Genomic DNA, 19,615 nt, shown 5'->3' with positions numbered 1-19,615 from the left:
GCTCTCTGCACAGGTAGCAGTGCCCCTCCCTTAATGCTACATCTGGACAGGAAGGTCCCTTTCCTGAGCTCTCTCTTTAGTTTACACTTCTCTGCTCGACCATGACTCTCCCAACACAGCCACCGGCCAAACCCAGTTATAGAAGCCAGGGCAAGCCAAGGCCCTGCTCATGAGCCCAGGTCACTGACCTAGAATCCCACCAATTTACTTACAGTTGTCTTACAGTAGGAGCCTTTATGCCCTTCCCTGCCTCTGCTCTTTAACCAAGTCCTTGGCCGGTTCTCTTAATTTCAGTTACAGAAGAGCAGATTCTGGGGTGTCAGATTTTTCCCCCAGGGAAGGCCCTGGGACTTACACAAACTGAGTTACCTCCTCCCTGGTGTTTAGCTTTGCATGCGAGGGATCTCAGTGAACACAACCCTGAGTCACAAATGTTTTATTTCATCTTAACACCAGGATAGTGACTGCCTAATCACCCTGAATGTTTCTAATCCTGACGGTCACTCAAGCAACCTTTCGCAAGCAAAGAAATTGAGCTACTCTCCATTAAAAAAACCTCAAAACATCAATGGCACTCCCATAACGTTCTCTATTAGGTTTGCCTGGCTACATTGATTTACAGTTCTCTCTGCCATGGAACTTAGAACTACTGCCTAGAGACTTGGCCATAGAGCACGGAGTGAGGGGGTCCTGTGACTTCCTCTAAACTAGCCCCTCTTGAAGACCACCAGCTGGCAGGCCCAGCCTGCTCCCACCTCAGAGGGAGTTTCCAGACCTTGGGGGTCACTCCTCCCAGAATTTGTGGACAGCCTTTATTCCTCATCTGAGTTTGATAGTAATACTCTCATTATCTCAGACTGTTGGACTAACTTAAATTCTCTGTCATTTCTGCTCAGAGGCATGATGGGTCCTGACGGAACATTCTTTCTCAGATATCACAGGGCTACTCTCACCAACTCCCTGTCTCTCCTCCCACTCGCCGGCCTCCCCACAGAACTTTAGTATAAAAGCAAGCTTAGAGCACAACTGTTTTCCCATATTTGCTTAATCTCTTACTAGGATACTATTCATTGTGCCAGTTCCTGTTCTAGTTGCTTTACATACTAGATCTATAAGTCTTTAAGACAACTGTAAGGGTTAAATATCATCTCCCCTATTTTACTAAAAGCTGGCACTCAGAGAGGTCAAACTAGGTCTCAAATCTAAGTCTGTCTGCCTCTGAAACCTATACTCTTTCCACTGTTTCATTTCTTAAAGTAATAGCGCCAATTGAATAACACAATGCTCAAGGTATTATGTGTGTTCTCTTGAATTCTGCCAAAGCCTAGCTCTGTGATGCTAAGTGTATGAATTCAGAGCTGTGTCTGTATGTATGCTGCCCTACACCTGGCTCTTGGGCTGACTGAAGTTAAAAATATAGAGATAAAGAGGGCAAAGTACAAAGACAATAAATCAAGTTACACAAGGAAGGCCATGGGGCTACTCCTAAAGAGATAGACTGCTTCTAGAAAACAGGAAGGAAGGTATGAGAGAAAAGAAATCTGGAATTATTTTCATGTTTCCCCTTGTTAGTGTTGTCATCGATGGCTATCCTGTAACTAAGTATCAAATCAGCCTCCTGGAATCTAGGTCAATCATTCCCATGGTCATCTTTGAGCTGGATGTGCCTTCCAAGGAGATTTTCAAAAGATTGTTCCTGGAGAAAAAAAAGGAACCAAGGTAATGTGTGTGATGAAAGCAATGATAAAGAAATGAACTTTAATCATCCAGGAAACAAGTATGTTTTTTACAACTTTTTCCATTCATTCTGTTTCTTTATTAGTTTGCCTTATCCACTGCACAATAGCACACAAATTATGGCAGTCAAAAACTCAAAACACCGCAAAAATATTAATGAGATTAGGCAATATTATCAAGAACAACATCAGAACTGGTATGTGATTGATGGATTTCACAGCAAATGGTGGGTGTGGAATGAAGTCATTAAGAAAGTTCAAATGGTGAATAAATATATGCAGACATACCTGGAAAGAATAAACGCAGGTAAGAAAACACCTTGTTATCAAAATATAATAAAATATTAAAGTCTACACATGCCTGACTCTTGTTACCATAATTCATTCAATTTGAACATTTGTTCCCACGATCTTAATCAGCGTTTTAAGTATATGGTACTATCCAATTACTGGAGCATGTAAACTGTTCTAATAAATGACTGCCACTACTCAGGCTGTCATTTATTGAATTCCTGTGTGAACCTAGCACATAAAAGTAATACATAGCCTCTCACTAGAAGAGTTTATAGTGTTTGGAATGCCACATAAGAAGCTAAGTTTCAAGAATGCTAGTCATACGAAAGCAGTGGTCTGTGGAATGACATTTGGCAAAATTTTGTTTATGAACCTAGAATTAAAGTTATTTTTAGTATTTATATCCGTTATGGTATTAGATAAATGTTGAGTCTATAAAAAACTAAATGTAAGCATAAATGCCTTTTAATATATATTTGGAATCCATGAAAGAAAATATATTCCTCTAAGTTACTTGATTTTTCTCTAGAAATACACAAAATAAAAGGAAAGTTATCTATATCCGATATCTCTAAAAAGAGTGATGACTCCAAAGAATTTATCTGTAGAGACATTTGGTTAGCGACTTTGTTTAACAGAGAAGATGTAATGAGGTACGAGAGCAACGTGACTAAGAGAATCTTGTACAAGGAAAAATGCAATGAGGATTCTGCATCATTTAGGCTTGATTTGCTTCATTATTTGGGTATAATCAGTATCCCTGGTTCCTGTTTTTCTGCAGACCAGGAACTTGTTTTTCCCTGAGGATTACATGGCATGACGAGTACAGGGAAAAAAGAATTGAGTTTTGAGAAACCAACTCGCAGTGAGTTTTGGCTAGCATCACACTAGTAAAACACTACATCGCAGACTTTGAAAGCAAAAATTGTGAATCATTCATTTCTGTTTCCCGATTTCACCCTCCTTGCCTTAGATTCGGCTCCCTGGAAACAGATTCAAGATTAAAAGTTGTGTCCAGAAGCTTAATCAGAAAGTATTCTCAGGATTTGAGTTGTCAGATTAAGCAAACAAAAATACAGAATGCCCAGTTACATTTGAATTTCAGATAAATAACAAATGATTTTTTAGTGTGAGTGTGTCCCAAATATTGCCAATACTCTAATACTAAAAAAATACTGAAAACTCATCATTGTTAATCTGAAATTTAAACTCCCTTAGCATTTTGTATTTTATCTGGCAACCCTAATCAGGAGATACACCTGAGGGGAGTGAGGACACTGAAATTGGACAGAGGGAGAAACTGACCTGCTGTGTGGTGCAAATAGAAGCCTCAGCAGATAGGGGAGCTCTGGAGCTAGGATGGGCCTTCAGAGTTTCCCAAATTGAGGGGAGGACCCAGGTTCTGTATCCCTCCATTGGCCTGCCACTCAACACAGATCACTCTGGAGGGTGTGGGGGGAGGGGTTAACCTATGACAGATGGGCAATTCCATTCCAGCTGTGACCCATCAGCACTGATGTTGCCAGCATCTGGGGGATGGCCGCATAAGCCCTGAAAGAGGGATCTGGATGAGGCACCATGATATCCACTTTATTACTCCCTATATACATGCCTCTGCCTTGAATAGTTTGATAGAAGTCTACCCTGTTGATCTTCTGCTTCAACTTCCATCTAATAATCTAACCTGTACCTGATTGTTTAAAATTAGTCTTGACTTGTTTTTTCATTCCACATTTCCTTCTATCGGGGAGCCAAAGTTTACTCTAATGATACGGAGCAAGGTCAGGGCTAGAAGATTAAAGAGACTCTACCTCATTCTGCTTATTACATCAGAATAAAATATGTAGTTATTGCCAGATGTCATCCAGAATACCCCAAAATCAGAAGAAGAGATATTTGAGTATCTTTTAGGACTTGTAGTCATATGATTCTAAATTACCCTGTCCCTGTCACGAAACCTGTCAGGATTGGTGAGGTTAAGCACATCTGAGCTAAAGAGCAATCTAGGATTGTAATACTGTAGTACCATATAGTATAATATTATAGCACTATGTAATACTATATTCTTTAATAATACAATATATTATTATACCATAGTACTGTAGTATTATAATAGTTTAATATCCTTTGTAGGGAAGGAATATTAGGGCTTAGCCTTTTCATCTGTGTCATAAACAACAGGTGAATAATGTATTAGTTTATCTATTGCTGCATAACAAATTATTTTAAAACTTAGCAGCATAAAATATACACACACACGCACGCACACATGCACGCACAATTTCTGTGGGTCAGGAATCCAGGCACAGTGTAACTGGCTTCTCTGCTTCAGGGTCTCTCACAATCCTAATCCAGGTATTGTCTAGGATTATTGTCTCACCTGAAGGCCCAACTGAGAAAGAATCTACCACCACATTCGTTCATGTATTGTTGACAAGATTTTGTTCCTTGAGGATTGTTGGGTTGAGGGCCTCAGTTCCTTGCTGGCTGTTGGCCCAGAGACCACCTTCAGTTCCTTCCCATATAGTCCTTTCCAACATGGCAGCTTGTCTTATCGAGTGAACAAGCTGAGAAGGCAAGAAAGAATGCCAACAAGACAGAAGTCATGATATTTTGCAATTGTCTTAGTTTCCTGAGGCTGCTGTGACAAAAGGCCTTAAACTGGGTGTCTTAAACAACAGAAATTTATTCTCTCATAGTACTGAAGGCTAGAAGCTCAAAATCAAGGTGTGACCAGGGCCATACTGTCTCTGAAGTCTCTAGGAGAGAATCTATTCCATGTCTTTCTCTTAGCTTCCACTGTTTCCAGAAATCTTCTGCATTCCTTGGCTTATAGATCATCACTTCAATCCTAAGGATAAATTTTATGTTTACATCGTCACATAATGAAGTATGGGTTATGCTTCATAATTTTATAGTTAATTTAAGATCTTCTGAGGCATAGTAATAACAAAGTATGATTTATGCTTCATAATTTTATAGTTAATTTAAGACTGTCCTAGTCATAATAATAATTTTTAAAAGGTAAAACTTCTCACTAGTTAAAGGGACCATTAAAATGTATTGGGGGGGGTCAAAATTTACTTACTGTAACTAAGCTGTATAAAAAATAATTTCATTTTCTAGAACATCTCATATTTTTTTGGAATCCCCATTCCAGTATGGTATTGGGGAGAAAACTCTTAAAACTGTTCATTGAAGGACCTGGGGCTCTTCCTTTTTAAAATAGACTCTTTAGGGGCGCCTGGGTGGCTCAGGGCGTTGAGTGTCCGGACTCGGTCATGATCTTACAGTCTGTGAGTTTGAGTCCCACGTCAGGCTCTGTGCTGACAGCTCAGAGCCTGGAGCCTGCTTCAGATTCTGTGTCTCCCTCTCTCTCTCTGCACACCCTCCTCTCTTATGCTCTGTCTCTCAAAAATAAACATTAAAAAAAATATAAAATATAAAATAAAATAAAATTAAATTAAATTAAATAGACTCTTTTGGGGTGCGTGGGTAGCTCAGTTGTTTAAGCGTCTGACTTCGGCTCAGGTCATGATCCCATGGTTCGTGGGTTTGAGCCCGTGTGAGGCTCTGTGCTGACAGCTCAGAGCCTGGAGCCTACTTCAGATTCTGTGTCTCCCTCTCTCTCTACCCCTTCCCCACTTGTGCTCTCTCTCTCTCTCTCTCTCTCTCTCTCTTGCTCTCTCTCTCAAAAATAAATAAACTTAAAAAAAATAGACTCTTTATGGTAAACCTAGTCACTTTTGTAAAATGTTTCTTCCCTTCTCATCTGAGCACACGGGAGGTTTGTGTCAGTAGCATCATGTCAACAAACTATTGGCACTTTTGAAATCTACCCCATGGAAAAATTTAAAATATGTAGCAAATTTATGTGTGTGTGTGTGTGTGTGTGTGTGTGTAAGTGGGTATGTATATATGCATATACATATATATGTGTAGATATTATATATGTATGTGTGGATATATATATGTATAATATGTATACATATATATGTATATGCATATATATATCCACACATACATATATGGCTTATAACATATATATAATTTATAATAGTTAAGAATTAAAAACAACCAAAACATTCATCAACAGATAAATGACTAAGTAAACTATATGTATATTTATACAATGGAATACTAAGCATCAATTAAAAGGAATTAGGTACATCGTATAAACTGATATGAAAAGATGTCAAAGACCACAACTAATTGATAAAAGCAAGTTGCAGAATAATGTTTACAGTATAGTGGCATAAGCATACTATATGCAAAAAATAAATGTGTATATGTAAGTATATAGAAAAAAAAATCTGAAAGAGATACAAACTCAACAGTGATTACTCCCTGGAGGGACGATGAATTGAGAAGATGAAAGTGTGAAGAGAAACTTGTAGTTTTTACTCTATTGTTTGGAATTTTACAATGTGCATGCATCTGTATGATGCATATGTCCTTGCATTTATTTTAACTTCTAAAATCACTGTGTTTTCTATGAAAAAAAAAAAGGATAATAATAATCTGTTACTAATAGGAAAAGCTGCGTGCATTGACAAGTTATGTATCACACCTCAAGAACTGATGTCTCGCCTGGGGGAATTTGGACAGTTCTGCCCTATCAGCCTGGCCGAATCATATGAGCTCATTGATTGTTCTGTAACTGAGTCACTGAAATTTGCAGCAGAGTTCAGAGGGCACTATTATAAGATGAGTTCTCAGGAAAATCTGAATGTAAGTTTGTTCCTAACTCCAAATACTTACTAGGGAAAGAAAATGCCTATGTCGGGATTCATCAAATAGGAAAGGGTGGGTGCAGCTGGGAACACCCAGGAACTGGAGACTGGGAGCCCCATTACTGGAACCTGTGACTTTAAGACCAATGAGGCACCTCGGAGGCCAGTCCTGAGACTGCACCCCAAGATATATTTTGGCACAAAGCAGAGATTCAGGATCAGTGAGGGGCCCTCAGCTTAACAGGTAGAGAGACCCAACAGCAACTCCCACCAGTGGTGGGGATGCTGAACATCAGGACCCAGCCTACAGGTGGTTATGGTTATGGTTGTGGTTGTGGCTACGGTTATGGTTTATTCATGGTTGTGAATAAACAGTATATTTTAAACCACCTTTGAAAGAGTAGTTACTCTCCATCCAGGAGCTATTTCCCAATCAGGTCAGGTTGCCAAGAAAGGACATAAAACATACTGCTCTAGATGTGCATCAGTCTTTACAGCAAGCCCTTCCACAGCACATCCTCTCTAAGAAGGAGAACCAAATGGAATATTTCCCATGCCCTGCCATCTGGCCCACTGCAAAGAAGGGGGGTCTCTGCATTCCCTCCGTGGCAGCCTCCCCTTTCCTCCCAGTGGCAGCTGCTTCTGGCTCAGCAGGCACTCAATATGTCACAGTGAGTTCAAGTCAACAGCTGAAGGAATCTGTCTTGTTCCTGATGATTGCAAGGTCCTTACAGTCCCGATAGTCTGCTTCTTCCCGACATGCCCAAGTGTCCACAGGGAGTCATCATAGCTTCTGTACAGGGAACCATCATTAAATGTGTCTGTGTACTGTGAAAAAAGAAAAAAGGTTAGGCAGCTAAGGGATTAAGGTCCTAGAGTACAGAAGGGAGGTCACAGTCAGTGGAAACTTCATCACTAGAATTCCCTATATACCTTATATTTCTGTTTAATGCAACGGAATACAAATCTGTTCTAATATTATGTCCGTAATTTTTTGAGATAAAGGTTGGTAGCTGAAAACTAATCAGATGCCTCTGGACATTTTACTTTCCCCTGAAGAATTAGAATTTTAAAAATTTTATTAAGGAGGCATTTATTTCTTCCTGCATATTTAAATGGCAATCACAGAATTGTAAAACTGGAAGTGACAGTGCAGATCATGTATCTGGCCAGCCGCCTCCATTTTACGGAGTGCTAACTGAAGCTAGACGGCTTAATTCACCTGCCGAGCAGCACCCAAGTAGTTAATTACACTGCAGAGCAGGAAGACAGGCCAGCAAGAGACTGTGCACTCTTTGGTGCCTGGCGCGTACTACGAGCTCAATAAATGTTTTATATGTGAGTGAGTGTGAGATCAGGAGAGAGATCTTAGATGTCATCACTTCAGAGCATTACTATAAGGATCTTGCAGTCAGGGAAACGAGTTACTGTAGTGCAGAAAGTGGCTCTCAGATGGTTTGCTGCTGAAAACCGAGAGAACAGCAGGAGAGCCTCGGTGTCTCTTTGACTGGCGTAGCACTCCTGTTTTAAACGGTCTGATTGCTGTCATCATTTTCTTTAGAAATTTTTGCAGAACCCAGAATTGTATGTGCCTCCGTTAGCACCTCATCCTCTACCACCTGCTGACATGATCCCCAAAAGGCTGACGCTGTCGGAGCTGAAGAGTCGATTCCCTAAGTGTGCGGAGCTCCAGGGCTACTGTCCAGTGACCTATCAGGATGGAAACCACAGGCAGGTCCTCACCCTCGTGGGAGTTTAGGGTGATATCTCTACTCAGAATAGGTAGTTCCTGTAACAGTCTTAACATTTGGGTCAAAAGGTCACTATTATTTAACTATAAAATGTTCTGTTTCTTCTTCGAAGAAAATTAAACATTTTTGACATTTTATTTACACGATACTGCATAGTAATTTTACAACAGGGTTTTTTTTTGTTTTTGGTTTTTTTTTTTTTTTTGTCTTTCAGATATGAGGCCCTAATACCTGGGAACATTAACTATGCTTTAGAATATCGTGATCGTATATATATTTGTGAGAGTCGAGAAAAACTCGAGAAATTTTTGAGGTGAGACTATTCACTAAGTTACAAATATTGAACATCTTCTATATTCGGTGCACCATGCTCGGGGAGGTGTGCGTGTGTGTGTGTGTGTGTGTGTGTGTGAGCAAAATATATATTTTGTGTACAGACACACATATGCATACATACATATATACATGTATAATGATGAATAAGAACTGGTCCCTGCTGTCCCAAAGCCTGAGGCTCCGGGGTAAGATAGACTTTACATACCTATTGACAAAGAATGTGATGGCATTTAGGGTGGGGAAATGCCAGGAGTTCTGAAAAAGTGTGGCCCAAAACTCTGATTGAATTGTCTGTTGAAGTGAGGCCTGAATGAGGAGTGGGAATTGAGTGAGTGGAGGGAAAGAGAGACAGGTTCCAAGCAAACAAACCTGGCCCAGGGGAGTCACAGAACTGCCAAGAAATTCAGCATGACTAGACATGATGTGGAGAGGAAAAGGATGGAGAGGTGAAACTGGAGAAGGTGAGTGGGGCCAGAGGGTGGAAGGTCAAGTAAAGTTACCATAAATCATTGGAACTTGATCCAAAAGGCAGAATGACTACATTGCTGTTATAATCAAATCTGCTTTGGAGAGAGACCATCATTGGAGTGTTGATAATGGTTTGGAGGCAGGAATGCCAGTGCTGAGGCTATTGGGATGATCCTGTCCAAAATAATACAGCCTGTTTGAGGTCAACCATGAAGACTAGTGTGGGCAAAGCAGTGGGCTTCTGACCAACCAAGCCCCGAGAAACACCAACACACAAATATGAGAAGAGCTTGCAAGGAGAATGAAGAAGAACCCACAGAGAGGTGAAGGAGAGCCAGGTTGGGGAGGCTCTGGGGAGGAGGGGAGAGAGCCGGGGGTGGGCGGGGGCGGTGGCCAGCAGGTTTAAATGCTGCTTAGAGGTCAAGCAAGACAAGAGCCGAAATGTGTGTCAGATTTAGGTTATAACAGGTCATTGGTGATCCTGGCAAGAATGGTTTCAGTGGAGTGAGGTGAGTAGAAGCCAACTACAGCGTACCACAGAGGGGATGCAAGGTGAAGAAATGAAGACCTTGCCTAGTCCCGAGGTGACACACACAGCAGCTGAGAGGGTGATGCACCTGAGGGCAGCGGGATGGAAGTGAGACCACCGGACATGGTTGCACGCTGTAACTTGGATCGTGCATGCCCCAAGTGAAGGGAGTAGCAGCTGCTCATCTACCGCCAGACATTTCTTTGTTTCACAGGAAGTTGGGAACCAAAGTTCTTTTTTTTTTTTTTTTTCAACGTTTTTTTATTTTTATTTTTGGGACAGAGAGAGACAGAGCATGAACGGGCGAGGGGCAGAGAGAGAGGGAGACACAGAATCGGAAACAGGCTCCAGGCTCTGAGCCATCAGCCCAGAGCCCGACGCGGGGCTCGAACTCACGGACCCCGAGATCGTGACCTGGCTGAAGTCGGACGCTTAACCGACTGCGCCACCCAGGCGCCCCCCAAAGTTCTTTTTAAATTTTGTTTACTTTCGTTTTTTTTTGAAATTTTGATACAAATTTCTAAAACTAACATGTGGATCAGATCATATAGTATTCCGAAAATACTATGTGGAATTTGTGCAGTAGTTTGTGATCTCCACTAAAGCTCACTGTTTGAAGAAGTGTATAAAGAAAAGACACTAGTTGCTAGAAGTGATAGAGAACTGATGGAGTGAAGGTAGTTTTTCTTTTTCCTTGTATTTTTCTTTTTTTTTAATTTTTTTTCCAATGTTTTTATTTATTTTTGGGACAGAGAGAGACAGAGCGTGAACGGGGGAGGGGCAGAGAGAGAGGGAGACACAGAATCCGAAACAGGCTCCAGGCTCCGAGCCATCAGCCCAGAGCCTGACGCGGGGCTCAAACTCACGGACCGCGAGATTGTGACCTGGCTGAAGTCGGACGCTTAACCGACTGCGCCACCCAGGCGCCCCTCCTTGTATTTTTCAATGGGGACAGTGTGAGCATGTTTAGATGCAGATGGATGGGAAAGATCCAATAAAGAAGGAAATGCCAAAGGTGGGAGGCAGAGAGAAATTACTGTACTAAAGAAACCTGGAGACAGGCCAGAGGGGGTCCAAAGTCCGGTGGAGAGGGTGGGGACAGCTCTTACATGGCAGGTAAGCTCCCCCACGGAAAGAGGAAGTGTGTGCGCCTCTGCTTGTGGTGAGCACTTGAGGAAGTGCCACTCAGATGGCTTCTCTTTGTGACATGGCACCTACCTCTAGGAGCTCCAGCTCTGACCTTCTCCCTTGTCATGTTCTCCCCAGTGGAGAAAACCAGCTGCTGAACTGTACCTCTTAGTCGTCTCCTGTACATTCACATCCCTATGTCCTCACGGTGAGTATATGTGTGAGCATCCATCTGATGAACTTTGTGTTCTTAGGTTGCCGCAGAAATACTGGAATCAGAAGCTTCCATACAAACTGCCCCCATTAAAGGAGCCCATACACCTCACAAGTCTTCCTTTGCCTGGATATCTGGAACAGGTTCAGTTACATGGTTGTCTATGTTCATGTATTAGTAGAGTACAACGATCTGTTTTTTTTAATAATTTTTATTTTGGTAACAATGAAACTGAAGGCAGAGTTTTCTGATTTTTAAGCTGTAAATCCACTCTTAACCTATTTTGATTATGGGTGGTTGTGAAAAGAAGAAGTGAGAAAAACCCTTGGTTCTGTAGCTAATCCCCAAATACCTGCAGGAAAATGAAGAGAGAGTAGATTGTCATGAAATTATTTACGGTTGACTTGTGGTTAGATTCTTATTTAAATTTTCTTATTTTTAAATTTGTAATATGAAGATTCAGTCTCTGAGAGGTTTAGTCACTGCTCAAAAGTGTTGAGTTGCAAAAGCACCACAGCTAAACCACCAAAGTCATATTTTGCCCCAAATCTAGGGGCAAATGCCCCCAAATGCTACTCAAGTCACACTTTATTTATCTAAATATAACTCTTTTTACACAGAATAAAATTCACTAATAATCAACCACTATTTTAAAAGTTTTTTTTTTAATTCTATAAAATTAATGCCTGGGGCATAAATAATTTCATACCTTTCTCACAAATTCTTAGCCACATCATTTTTTTTGACTTGCCTAGATGGTGAGCCTTCAATCCGGTTTACTATCAAAAGGCAAGATGAGGCTCACCCATAGAGGAGTATTCTCATAAAAGGCCACATTTCACCAGGAGGGCCTCACATCTTCTCTGCCCGCTCAGGGCTTCAGAATCTACCGTAGTGACAACTGTGGTCTCTGGAATTCCTTGCCAGGTGGTCAGGAGTCCTGATAGCAGAGGCAATCTGGTCAGCTCTGGCAATGGAAGTAGAAAATGGGCCGAGACAACTCAGAGCCCAGGAACCCCTTCTTTTGTCTTTAACATTCGGTTATGGAAAATGTCAAATACAAAAATAGAAAGAATTGTGTAATGAAGCCCATGTATCCATCACCTTCCTGACATTCAGCCAATTTGTAATTTTCATTCTTCCTAATCAAATGTACTTTGTGTTCCTTTCTTGTTGGTTAAGTGGGCATCTAACCACCTTTATAAGCCCCAGGAGGCTATCAGAGGCAAAGAATAGCCTCTTTATCTATTTGCTACTAAGAGAAGAAACCAAATTCAAATATACATATGATTTACATTGTTCCCTACCTGCAGGGTATTGCAACTTCACTAATTAAAGCAATGAATGCAGCAGGATGCTTAAAGCCCAAATTCCCCTTCTTAAGTGTAAAGAGATCTGCACTGCTATTTATAGCTTTTCACCTAAAAGGTATGTCTTCTTTAATGACATGATACTTGGCACTAATTTAACATTAATTGTAGTATACGTGATAAATGCATAGGATTGTTGAGCTGGATTGGTTGTTTGCATTGGTGTGTGTGTGTGTGTGTGTGTGTGTGTGTGTGTGTTGATAGCAAATATTTTGATGAAAATATCAAAATTGAGTTTCTAGTTTTTAAAGCAAGGATTACAAGTAATATAATCGGCTCTCCATAATCCATGCCACAGAGAAAGGTGAATAGAGGCAATTATGATCTAAAATGGATTAATCCCTAAATCTTACGTGTGATTTGAATATCTTCTCAGCTATAGCTGTGCAACTGTCTCACACATGTAGTTCTCTTTCTTTTTAATTTAATGACTCACTAACCTAACAGAAAACATTTACAGTTCTGTGAAATTTTCTGCAGCCTACAATCCCAATGGTTCTGAATATACAAAAAGGAAGTATAAGAAGAAGATGGACCAATTTTTGCAGAGATGTGAACTCATTACATATCTGGGTGCCAAGATGACCAAAAAATACAAGGAACCTCAGTTTAGAGCCATTGACTTCGATCATAAATTACAGACCTTTCTCTCTCTTAAAAATATAGACCCAGTTAATGGATAGTTTGCTTGGGTAACTGCAACCAGGATGTCAAGAGTTATCTGAAAGGGGTAGAAGGAAATAGGCTGAAAATCTGGCCCTCTCTGCAGCACTTTTCCCTTCTGGTGGACTCAAAGCACTGCCAGCCAGGAGTGCGTGCACCTTCCTCTATAAGCATAAGTCTTAATATAACTTACAAATTATTGCCTGAACATTCTTCCTTTAACAAAATAGTTATTCCATTTGCAGTAAGTAACTCATTTTACTTAATACATTTATTGTTCAATTTCCTTTTTAACATTTTCAGTCTCCATTAAAGAAAATTGCTCAGTAGGTGTTAGAAAGCTTCAAGAAATGAAATTAACATTGATATAAATAAAATAGAAACATTGGTTACACTTTCAACATAAAGAGCTGTTTGTAAACGTCATGAACTAGGACATGTTATCATTTTCCCAACAAAATAAATGCATTTGAGATAACTAAATGGCTGCCTCTTTTCTTTTTCTAAGTATTCAAGAAGCAAGCCGTAAACATCATTTTGTAATTATAAATCACCTGCAATTTTGAGAATGATGAAATCTAGAGTCTTATCATGTGACATTAACCCAGAAGTATGTAAGAGGAGAACTTACTAGATTGAATTTGAATGAGATTTAAAAAATAAGATTATCAATTTTTCAGCAGCAGTATAAGAAACCTAGGATATGAAATAGCAAGATTGGCTCTTCAAAAAATAAAAAAGACAACCATTAACTGTGTGATCTTAGGTAGATCTTGGTTTCTCTGAGCCTTTGTTTCTTAATCTCTAAAATGAGTGATTTAGTTCTTTTTTTCCAGCTTTATTGGCATATAATTGACAAAATTATATATACTTAAAGTGCTCAACGTGGTGATTTTGATATAGGTATACATCGTGAAATATTTCCCACCATCAAGTTAATTCGGCTTATCCAACTCCTCACATACTTTGTGTGTGTCTCTATGTGTATATAGCAAGAACCCTAAGGGCCACTCTGTTAGCAAATTTTAAGTACACAATACAGCATTATTAGCTGTAGTCCCACACTGTACATTAGATCCTCAGAATTTATGCATATTATAATTGAAAGTTGTACCTTTTGACCAATATCTCCCCATTTCTCCTCCCACCCCCCACCAGCCCTTGGCAGCCACCATTCTACTCTGCTTCTATGAGCTTGACCTTTTTTGTTTTTTTGGATTCCACAATATGTATGATTCCATGCAATATTTGTCTTTCTCTGTCTGGCATATTTTACTTAGTATAATGTCCTTCAGATTCATCCATGTTGTCTTTGATCCCTATCATTTCAACAATGTTAAAAGCTAGAAGGCTGTTCTGTATATTTTTTGTATATTTTCATAATAAAATGATGTTTAAATAAAAGCTAGAAGCCTATTGTAAAAGTTAAGAAAAAACCCCAAAGCCTTTGAACTATTGCTGATATACCCATAGATGAATCTATACCTTTTCTAGAGACTGGGAGCTGTCAGCAGCTACCAAGTTTTGCTGGCAACGTAAGGCCCCACCCACCCTTCCTCCCTTCCTAGTTCTTAACACCTGTAATTTACCATCTTTCCATGATAAAGGGGAACTTTTGCATTCCTAACCAGATACTACTGTCCTCAGTCTTCCTCAGCCTATGGTGTAAGGAGTTTCCTTTAACAATTAAAACCAACTTGATTGCTTCCGTATCCTCCCCTTTATGATGGGCAGCAGCCCCTGCAAAGTGCCCGCAAACATTTCTTGGGGCCTCCAGAGAGCATCTGGGGATTATGTTCTCTGATATGGCTTCACCCTAAGAATTCTATAAACCCAAAGGTGGTCTAATTCCTCATCTTTTTTTCTGGAGCTGCTGAGTTCTGCACAGAAGTAGGGTGAATGCGCCTTCTCTCCTGAGGAGGGAGAAGTTTAGTCCCTGAGCTGAGCCAGGGACCAAAGGCCATGTGATTCTCCCTTTTCATCCCTTTCTCCATAGGTCTCTTTTGAGTAAATCTATGTAATGCAGTGCAGCAGATAGGAGCATTGGGCAGGGCAGGGGGAATCAAATTTTCTCAAGTAGCTTACAGCTCTGGACATTCTAGGTCTCTACACTCACATGCAAATATAGTTACACACAGGACCCTATTTAGAATAACTGCAGACCGGGCTATCATTTCCAGGCTGTTCCTTAGGTGCCAGATGGTGTGCTACTGGCTTTACGTACCTTATCTCATTTAATTCTTTACACACTGCACTTATACATAGAAGAAGAGGTTCTTACCCAAGATAGCATGAGTAGTAGAATCCAGATTTAGCCTAACCCCAGACCCTTGCTCTTTCCTTAACATCCCCTACACTGTGAGCACAACTTGGAAATCACTGCCATGGTGTCATTTCAGTGTTCCTAGGGCCCTACACTGGCCTGATTCCTCTGTAGACTCAAGCATGCGTGTGCGTGTGTGCGTGCACGTGTGCATACTTTAAGGTATAAAAATATTATAGAAAACTACGGAAAATCTTCTCCCTGGAGCTCGAGAACCCCCTAGCTCCACCCCCTATGTGTACTTACACCCCACCTATAATGTTTGCAAGTTGTTTTTTTTTTTAGCAAGTTAGAGCCAGGGGTCTGTGTCCCATGAAGGGAGAATAGCATTTCTGCAATGAAAATGGAGAACATGCATCATTTTAAGACATGTTATTGAAATCCTCCTTTTGTTCAGAAATTATATTTGTATATCATTATAAATCTATCAACCAGTGCCCCAAATATGATGAAAGAATATTCTGACTGGGTGTTCTGAGTCCCTGAATTTTTTTTCCCTGAGTGAAGCAGTAGGAGGGGGAGACCAGCCCACTGTGTTCACATTGGCTCAAAACTCCCATCCTGAAGGCTGCCACCCTCAACTGACAGCTTCAGGCCAAGGCTGAGGGAGTGCCCATACTAGGGCAAGAGACACCCTTCAGCCAGCCTGTGCTTTTCTGCGTTAATTGTCTAGATGTCATTTTCACTACAACTAAAAAAAATGCATAATTTCGCCCAGGGAAGAGAGAGAGTATCCATTTGACAGACCTTAAGACAAAAATAACATAAGTACAGTAAATAAAGGGTGGAAAATAGGGAAAGGATTTTTGTATTTCCTTTCCTTTCTTTGTTTTAATGGTTCCAGTCAGATCCATCAAGTAAATATACTATATCTGACCAGTCCTGGTGCTGGACTGTGTGCTGTCATACTATATTAAGAACCGCTGTGCTGAACCTTTTTTCCCCCATATTTGGGATTCTTAGTCTGGTACAAATTTGGGGAAATAAAAGTACTAGGTGAAAGGGCATGAATTTAAAAAATGAAGAAGATAATGCCAAATGATAGTAAAGGAGTAATAAAATTGGAGCCTTTGGGTGCTCTTGGAAGCAGCATGAATGGCTGTGGTCATTTTGGAAGGCAGTTTAGTGATAGGAATTGTGGCGCATTAGAATAAATGGGTGAAAAGCAGCCCCTATTGCTTTCATTTGAATTAACAGCAACACTGGACATTCTTACAGATGTTAATCACCAGTTGCATTTCCTCTTTCAAGAATTGTTTCTTCCTGCCCTTTGCCTCTTACTCATGGCATACTTTTTTATTTTTTGCATGAGCTTTTTATGTAATATATACATCAATCCTTCATATTTGCAGCAAATAAATCCTATTTTTTAAATCAAAGTAAAGCCTGTTCATCTTTCTTTTATGATACTGAATATTTTTCTAAGCTCTAGAAGTTCTTCCATCTTCAGAAATTTAATAAATATTCTACTCTGTTTTCTTCTACTGGGTGCGTGCTTGCGTGTGTATGTGTTTATACTGAATTCTTTAAGGCTTCTAGAATTCATTTAGGGATATGATATGAGCTGTGGTTTTATTTATTTTTTTTTTAATTTTTTTTTTTAACGTTTATTTATTTTTGAGACAGGGAGAGACAGAGCATGAACAGGGGAGGGGCAGAGAGAGAGGGAGACACAGAATCCGAAACAGGCTCCAGGCTCTGAGCTGTCAGCACAGAGCCCGACGCGGGGCTCGAACTCACGGACCGTGAGATCGTGACCTGAGCCGAAGTCGGCAGCCCAACCGACTGAGCCACCCAGGCGCCCCGAGCTGTGGTTTTAAATTCATCAAAACTCAAAGCACTAAACACTGTCGTTTTAAAACATTTTATTTTGGGGCGCCTGGGTGGCTTAGTCAGTTGGGCCTCCAACTTTGGCTCAGGTCATGATCTTACGGTTCCTGGTTTCAGGCCCCATGTTGGGCTCTGTGCTGACAGCTCAGAGCCTGGAGCCTGCTTCAGATTCTGTGTCTCCCTGTCTCTGCCTCTCCCCCACTTGTGCTCGCTCTCTCTCTCTCAAAAAATGAATAAACATTAAAAATAATAAACTTTTATTTTATTATGTATATTTTACTTATTCTCAATTCATTTATTACATTTTCATAAATTTGGTGGTGAAGGGGAAGGAGTTAAAGAACCGAGAGAGAATGAGAGATATATTTTATATATGCATGCCTCTGTCTAGTGTTCGGTGATTTTTTGTTTCATCTTTGTTTTTGCTTTTACAAATGAAGGCTTGACTAGAGCCTTCTAGAGCTTGACTAGAGATAGGTCTACAAAGCCCGAAAGCCTTTAATTGTGGGTGGTTCTGGGAAGAATTCTTAGAGGGGTAACATCTGAATTAAATTGACCTTTCAGAATCAAGGCAGGTAAAAACAGAGACAAAATAAAAATTGAGATTCTAACCACCCGGTGAAAGACATTCCAAGAATAAATAAACATGTATATTTACCAAACCTGTGAACCAAGCATGTTGAAAGTTGCTCAGTCTATACAAGCATGTGTTTATTTACAAGAAACTTCCCCAGTCAAGGGTAGGAAATAAAAATGTAAATAGGTACACATCACCCCTATCAGATGCAGAAGAAATGGGGCCTTGAAACTGGAGCACTACTGAATTAGTGTTGTAAAATCTCTGTAAAGTGCTATATTGTCCCTATATTGTCCCTACTGGCACTGAACAATGTCAATTACTTTTCTGTTCCCCTCAAACCCATTTATGACATAAACTTTGGACTATAGTTTCTGCCTTGCTACAGTCTACTGTTATAGCCTGCAAGGATGTTTTGATGCCCTTCATAATGACAAAGGACTTCTACCAACCTCCAGTTGCTAGATGATCATGAACTTCTCCTTCCTTTAAACTCCTGCTGGGTTTTCCATTGACCCAATGCACCCAGAAGCCAGTAGATACCGGGTTTTGTTGTAGTCCTTGCAGCTTCCAGGGCCAAAAGATGGGGAAGAAGGGTGGAGATTGAATTTGGAGGGGAAAGAGAAAAAAAACCTGGATAGCCTCTTATCCATCGATATTCACTCTGTAAGTGATCTTAGGATAATTTAGAATCTATACTCTGATAACTCCAACATTAATATTAATGTCTCAAGTTCTGCATTCACCTCTGAACTCCAGACTCTTCTCTATATCTGCCTACTGTATATCTTTACTTGGTTATCTAGTTGACATCTGAAATTTAATATGTCCACCCCATACTTGCTATTCACCCAGCTTCTCTTTCTCCAGTTTTCTCTCAGATTAGTTAATGGTAATACTGTACACTCAGTTGATTTGGTCCCAAACCTAGGGATGAACCTGAATTGCATTCTTTCCTTGACTCCCCACATCTACTCTCTCAGCAAGTCCTATCAAAGACTACGTCCATGAGTCTGGGCTCTTCTCATGTTTTGTACTGCCCTCACCGACTTTCCATGCTTCTGTTCCTGTTCCTCTGAGATCTACTGTTCCATCCAGCACCTGGAGCAGTCTTTAAATAAATAAATCAGGGGGCGCCTGGGTGGCGCAGTCGGTTAAGCGTCTGACTTCAGCCAGGTCACGATCGATCTCAGGGTCCGTGAGTTCGAGCCCCGCGTCGGGCTCTGGGCTGATGGCTCAGAGCCTGGAGCCTGTTTCCGATTCTGTGTCTCCCTCTCTCTCTGCCCCTCCCCCGTTCATGCTCTGTCTCTCTCTGTCCCAAAAAATAAATAAACGTTGAAAAAAAAAATTTAAATAAATAAATCAGGTTTCATCATTCCCTTTTAAAAACCTTCTAATGGCTTCCCACTTTAATTGAAGTAAAATCCAAACACTTTTCTCTGGTCATATGTGCGGTTAATTGTATATGTCAACTTGGAGGGTATTTTGGGATGAGATTCAAATGTAAATCAGTGAAATAGACTAAGAAGATTACCCTCTATAATGTGAGTGGGCCTTATCTAATTAGTTTAAGGCCAGAATAGAACACGAAGTGCAGCCTCCGTAAGAAGGAATTCTCCAGCAGTCGGCCTTCAGACTTCATTTGCACTACCAAATCCTCAGG

General features: G+C 40.5%; 1 protein-coding gene and 1 long non-coding RNA gene across 14 annotated transcripts in view; one reads left to right on the top strand and one right to left on the bottom strand.

The window, feature by feature from the left end:
- The window catches only part of AK9 (adenylate kinase 9), a 145,580-nt gene that overhangs the window by 121,376 nt on the left and 4,589 nt on the right, over positions 1 to 19,615 (top strand). For 8 of the 9 annotated variants that reach the window (XM_045058594.1, XM_045058600.1, XM_045058598.1 and 5 more), the window contains 8 exons: positions 1,573 to 1,719; positions 1,823 to 2,043; positions 6,565 to 6,761; positions 8,325 to 8,494; positions 8,729 to 8,827; positions 11,230 to 11,332; positions 12,503 to 12,617; positions 13,040 to 13,705. In XM_045058594.1, coding sequence (XP_044914529.1) covers positions 1,573 to 1,719; positions 1,823 to 2,043; positions 6,565 to 6,761; positions 8,325 to 8,494; positions 8,729 to 8,827; positions 11,230 to 11,332; positions 12,503 to 12,617; positions 13,040 to 13,242 — 1,255 coding nt within the window. In that variant the 3' untranslated portion in view covers positions 13,243 to 13,705. Of the gene's footprint in view, positions 1 to 1,572; positions 1,720 to 1,822; positions 2,044 to 6,564; positions 6,762 to 8,324; positions 8,495 to 8,728; positions 8,828 to 11,229; positions 11,333 to 12,502; positions 12,618 to 13,039; positions 13,706 to 19,615 lie in introns of those variants that run through there. The other variant, XM_045058599.1, reaches the window with a different exon arrangement.
- Positions 422 to 13,044, bottom strand: LOC111560512. Of its 5 annotated transcripts, none has more exons than XR_006598620.1 (5): positions 11,066 to 13,044; positions 7,154 to 7,591; positions 4,776 to 4,881; positions 4,411 to 4,597; positions 422 to 2,024 (listed from the first exon to the last, which is right to left on the bottom strand). It is a non-coding gene; the product is annotated as an uncharacterized LOC111560512 (long non-coding RNA). The 5 variants fall into 5 exon arrangements; XR_006598622.1 differs by having other exon boundaries at positions 7,233 to 7,591; XR_006598623.1 differs by having other exon boundaries at positions 7,496 to 7,591.

Source organism: Felis catus, chromosome B2 (genome assembly GCF_018350175.1).
Source record: "Felis catus isolate Fca126 chromosome B2, F.catus_Fca126_mat1.0, whole genome shotgun sequence".
In the NCBI taxonomy this organism is placed as follows: Eukaryota; Metazoa; Chordata; class Mammalia; order Carnivora; family Felidae; genus Felis; species Felis catus.
Note: the sequence above shows the minus strand (reverse complement) of the source record. Positions and strands in the feature narration are given on the sequence as shown.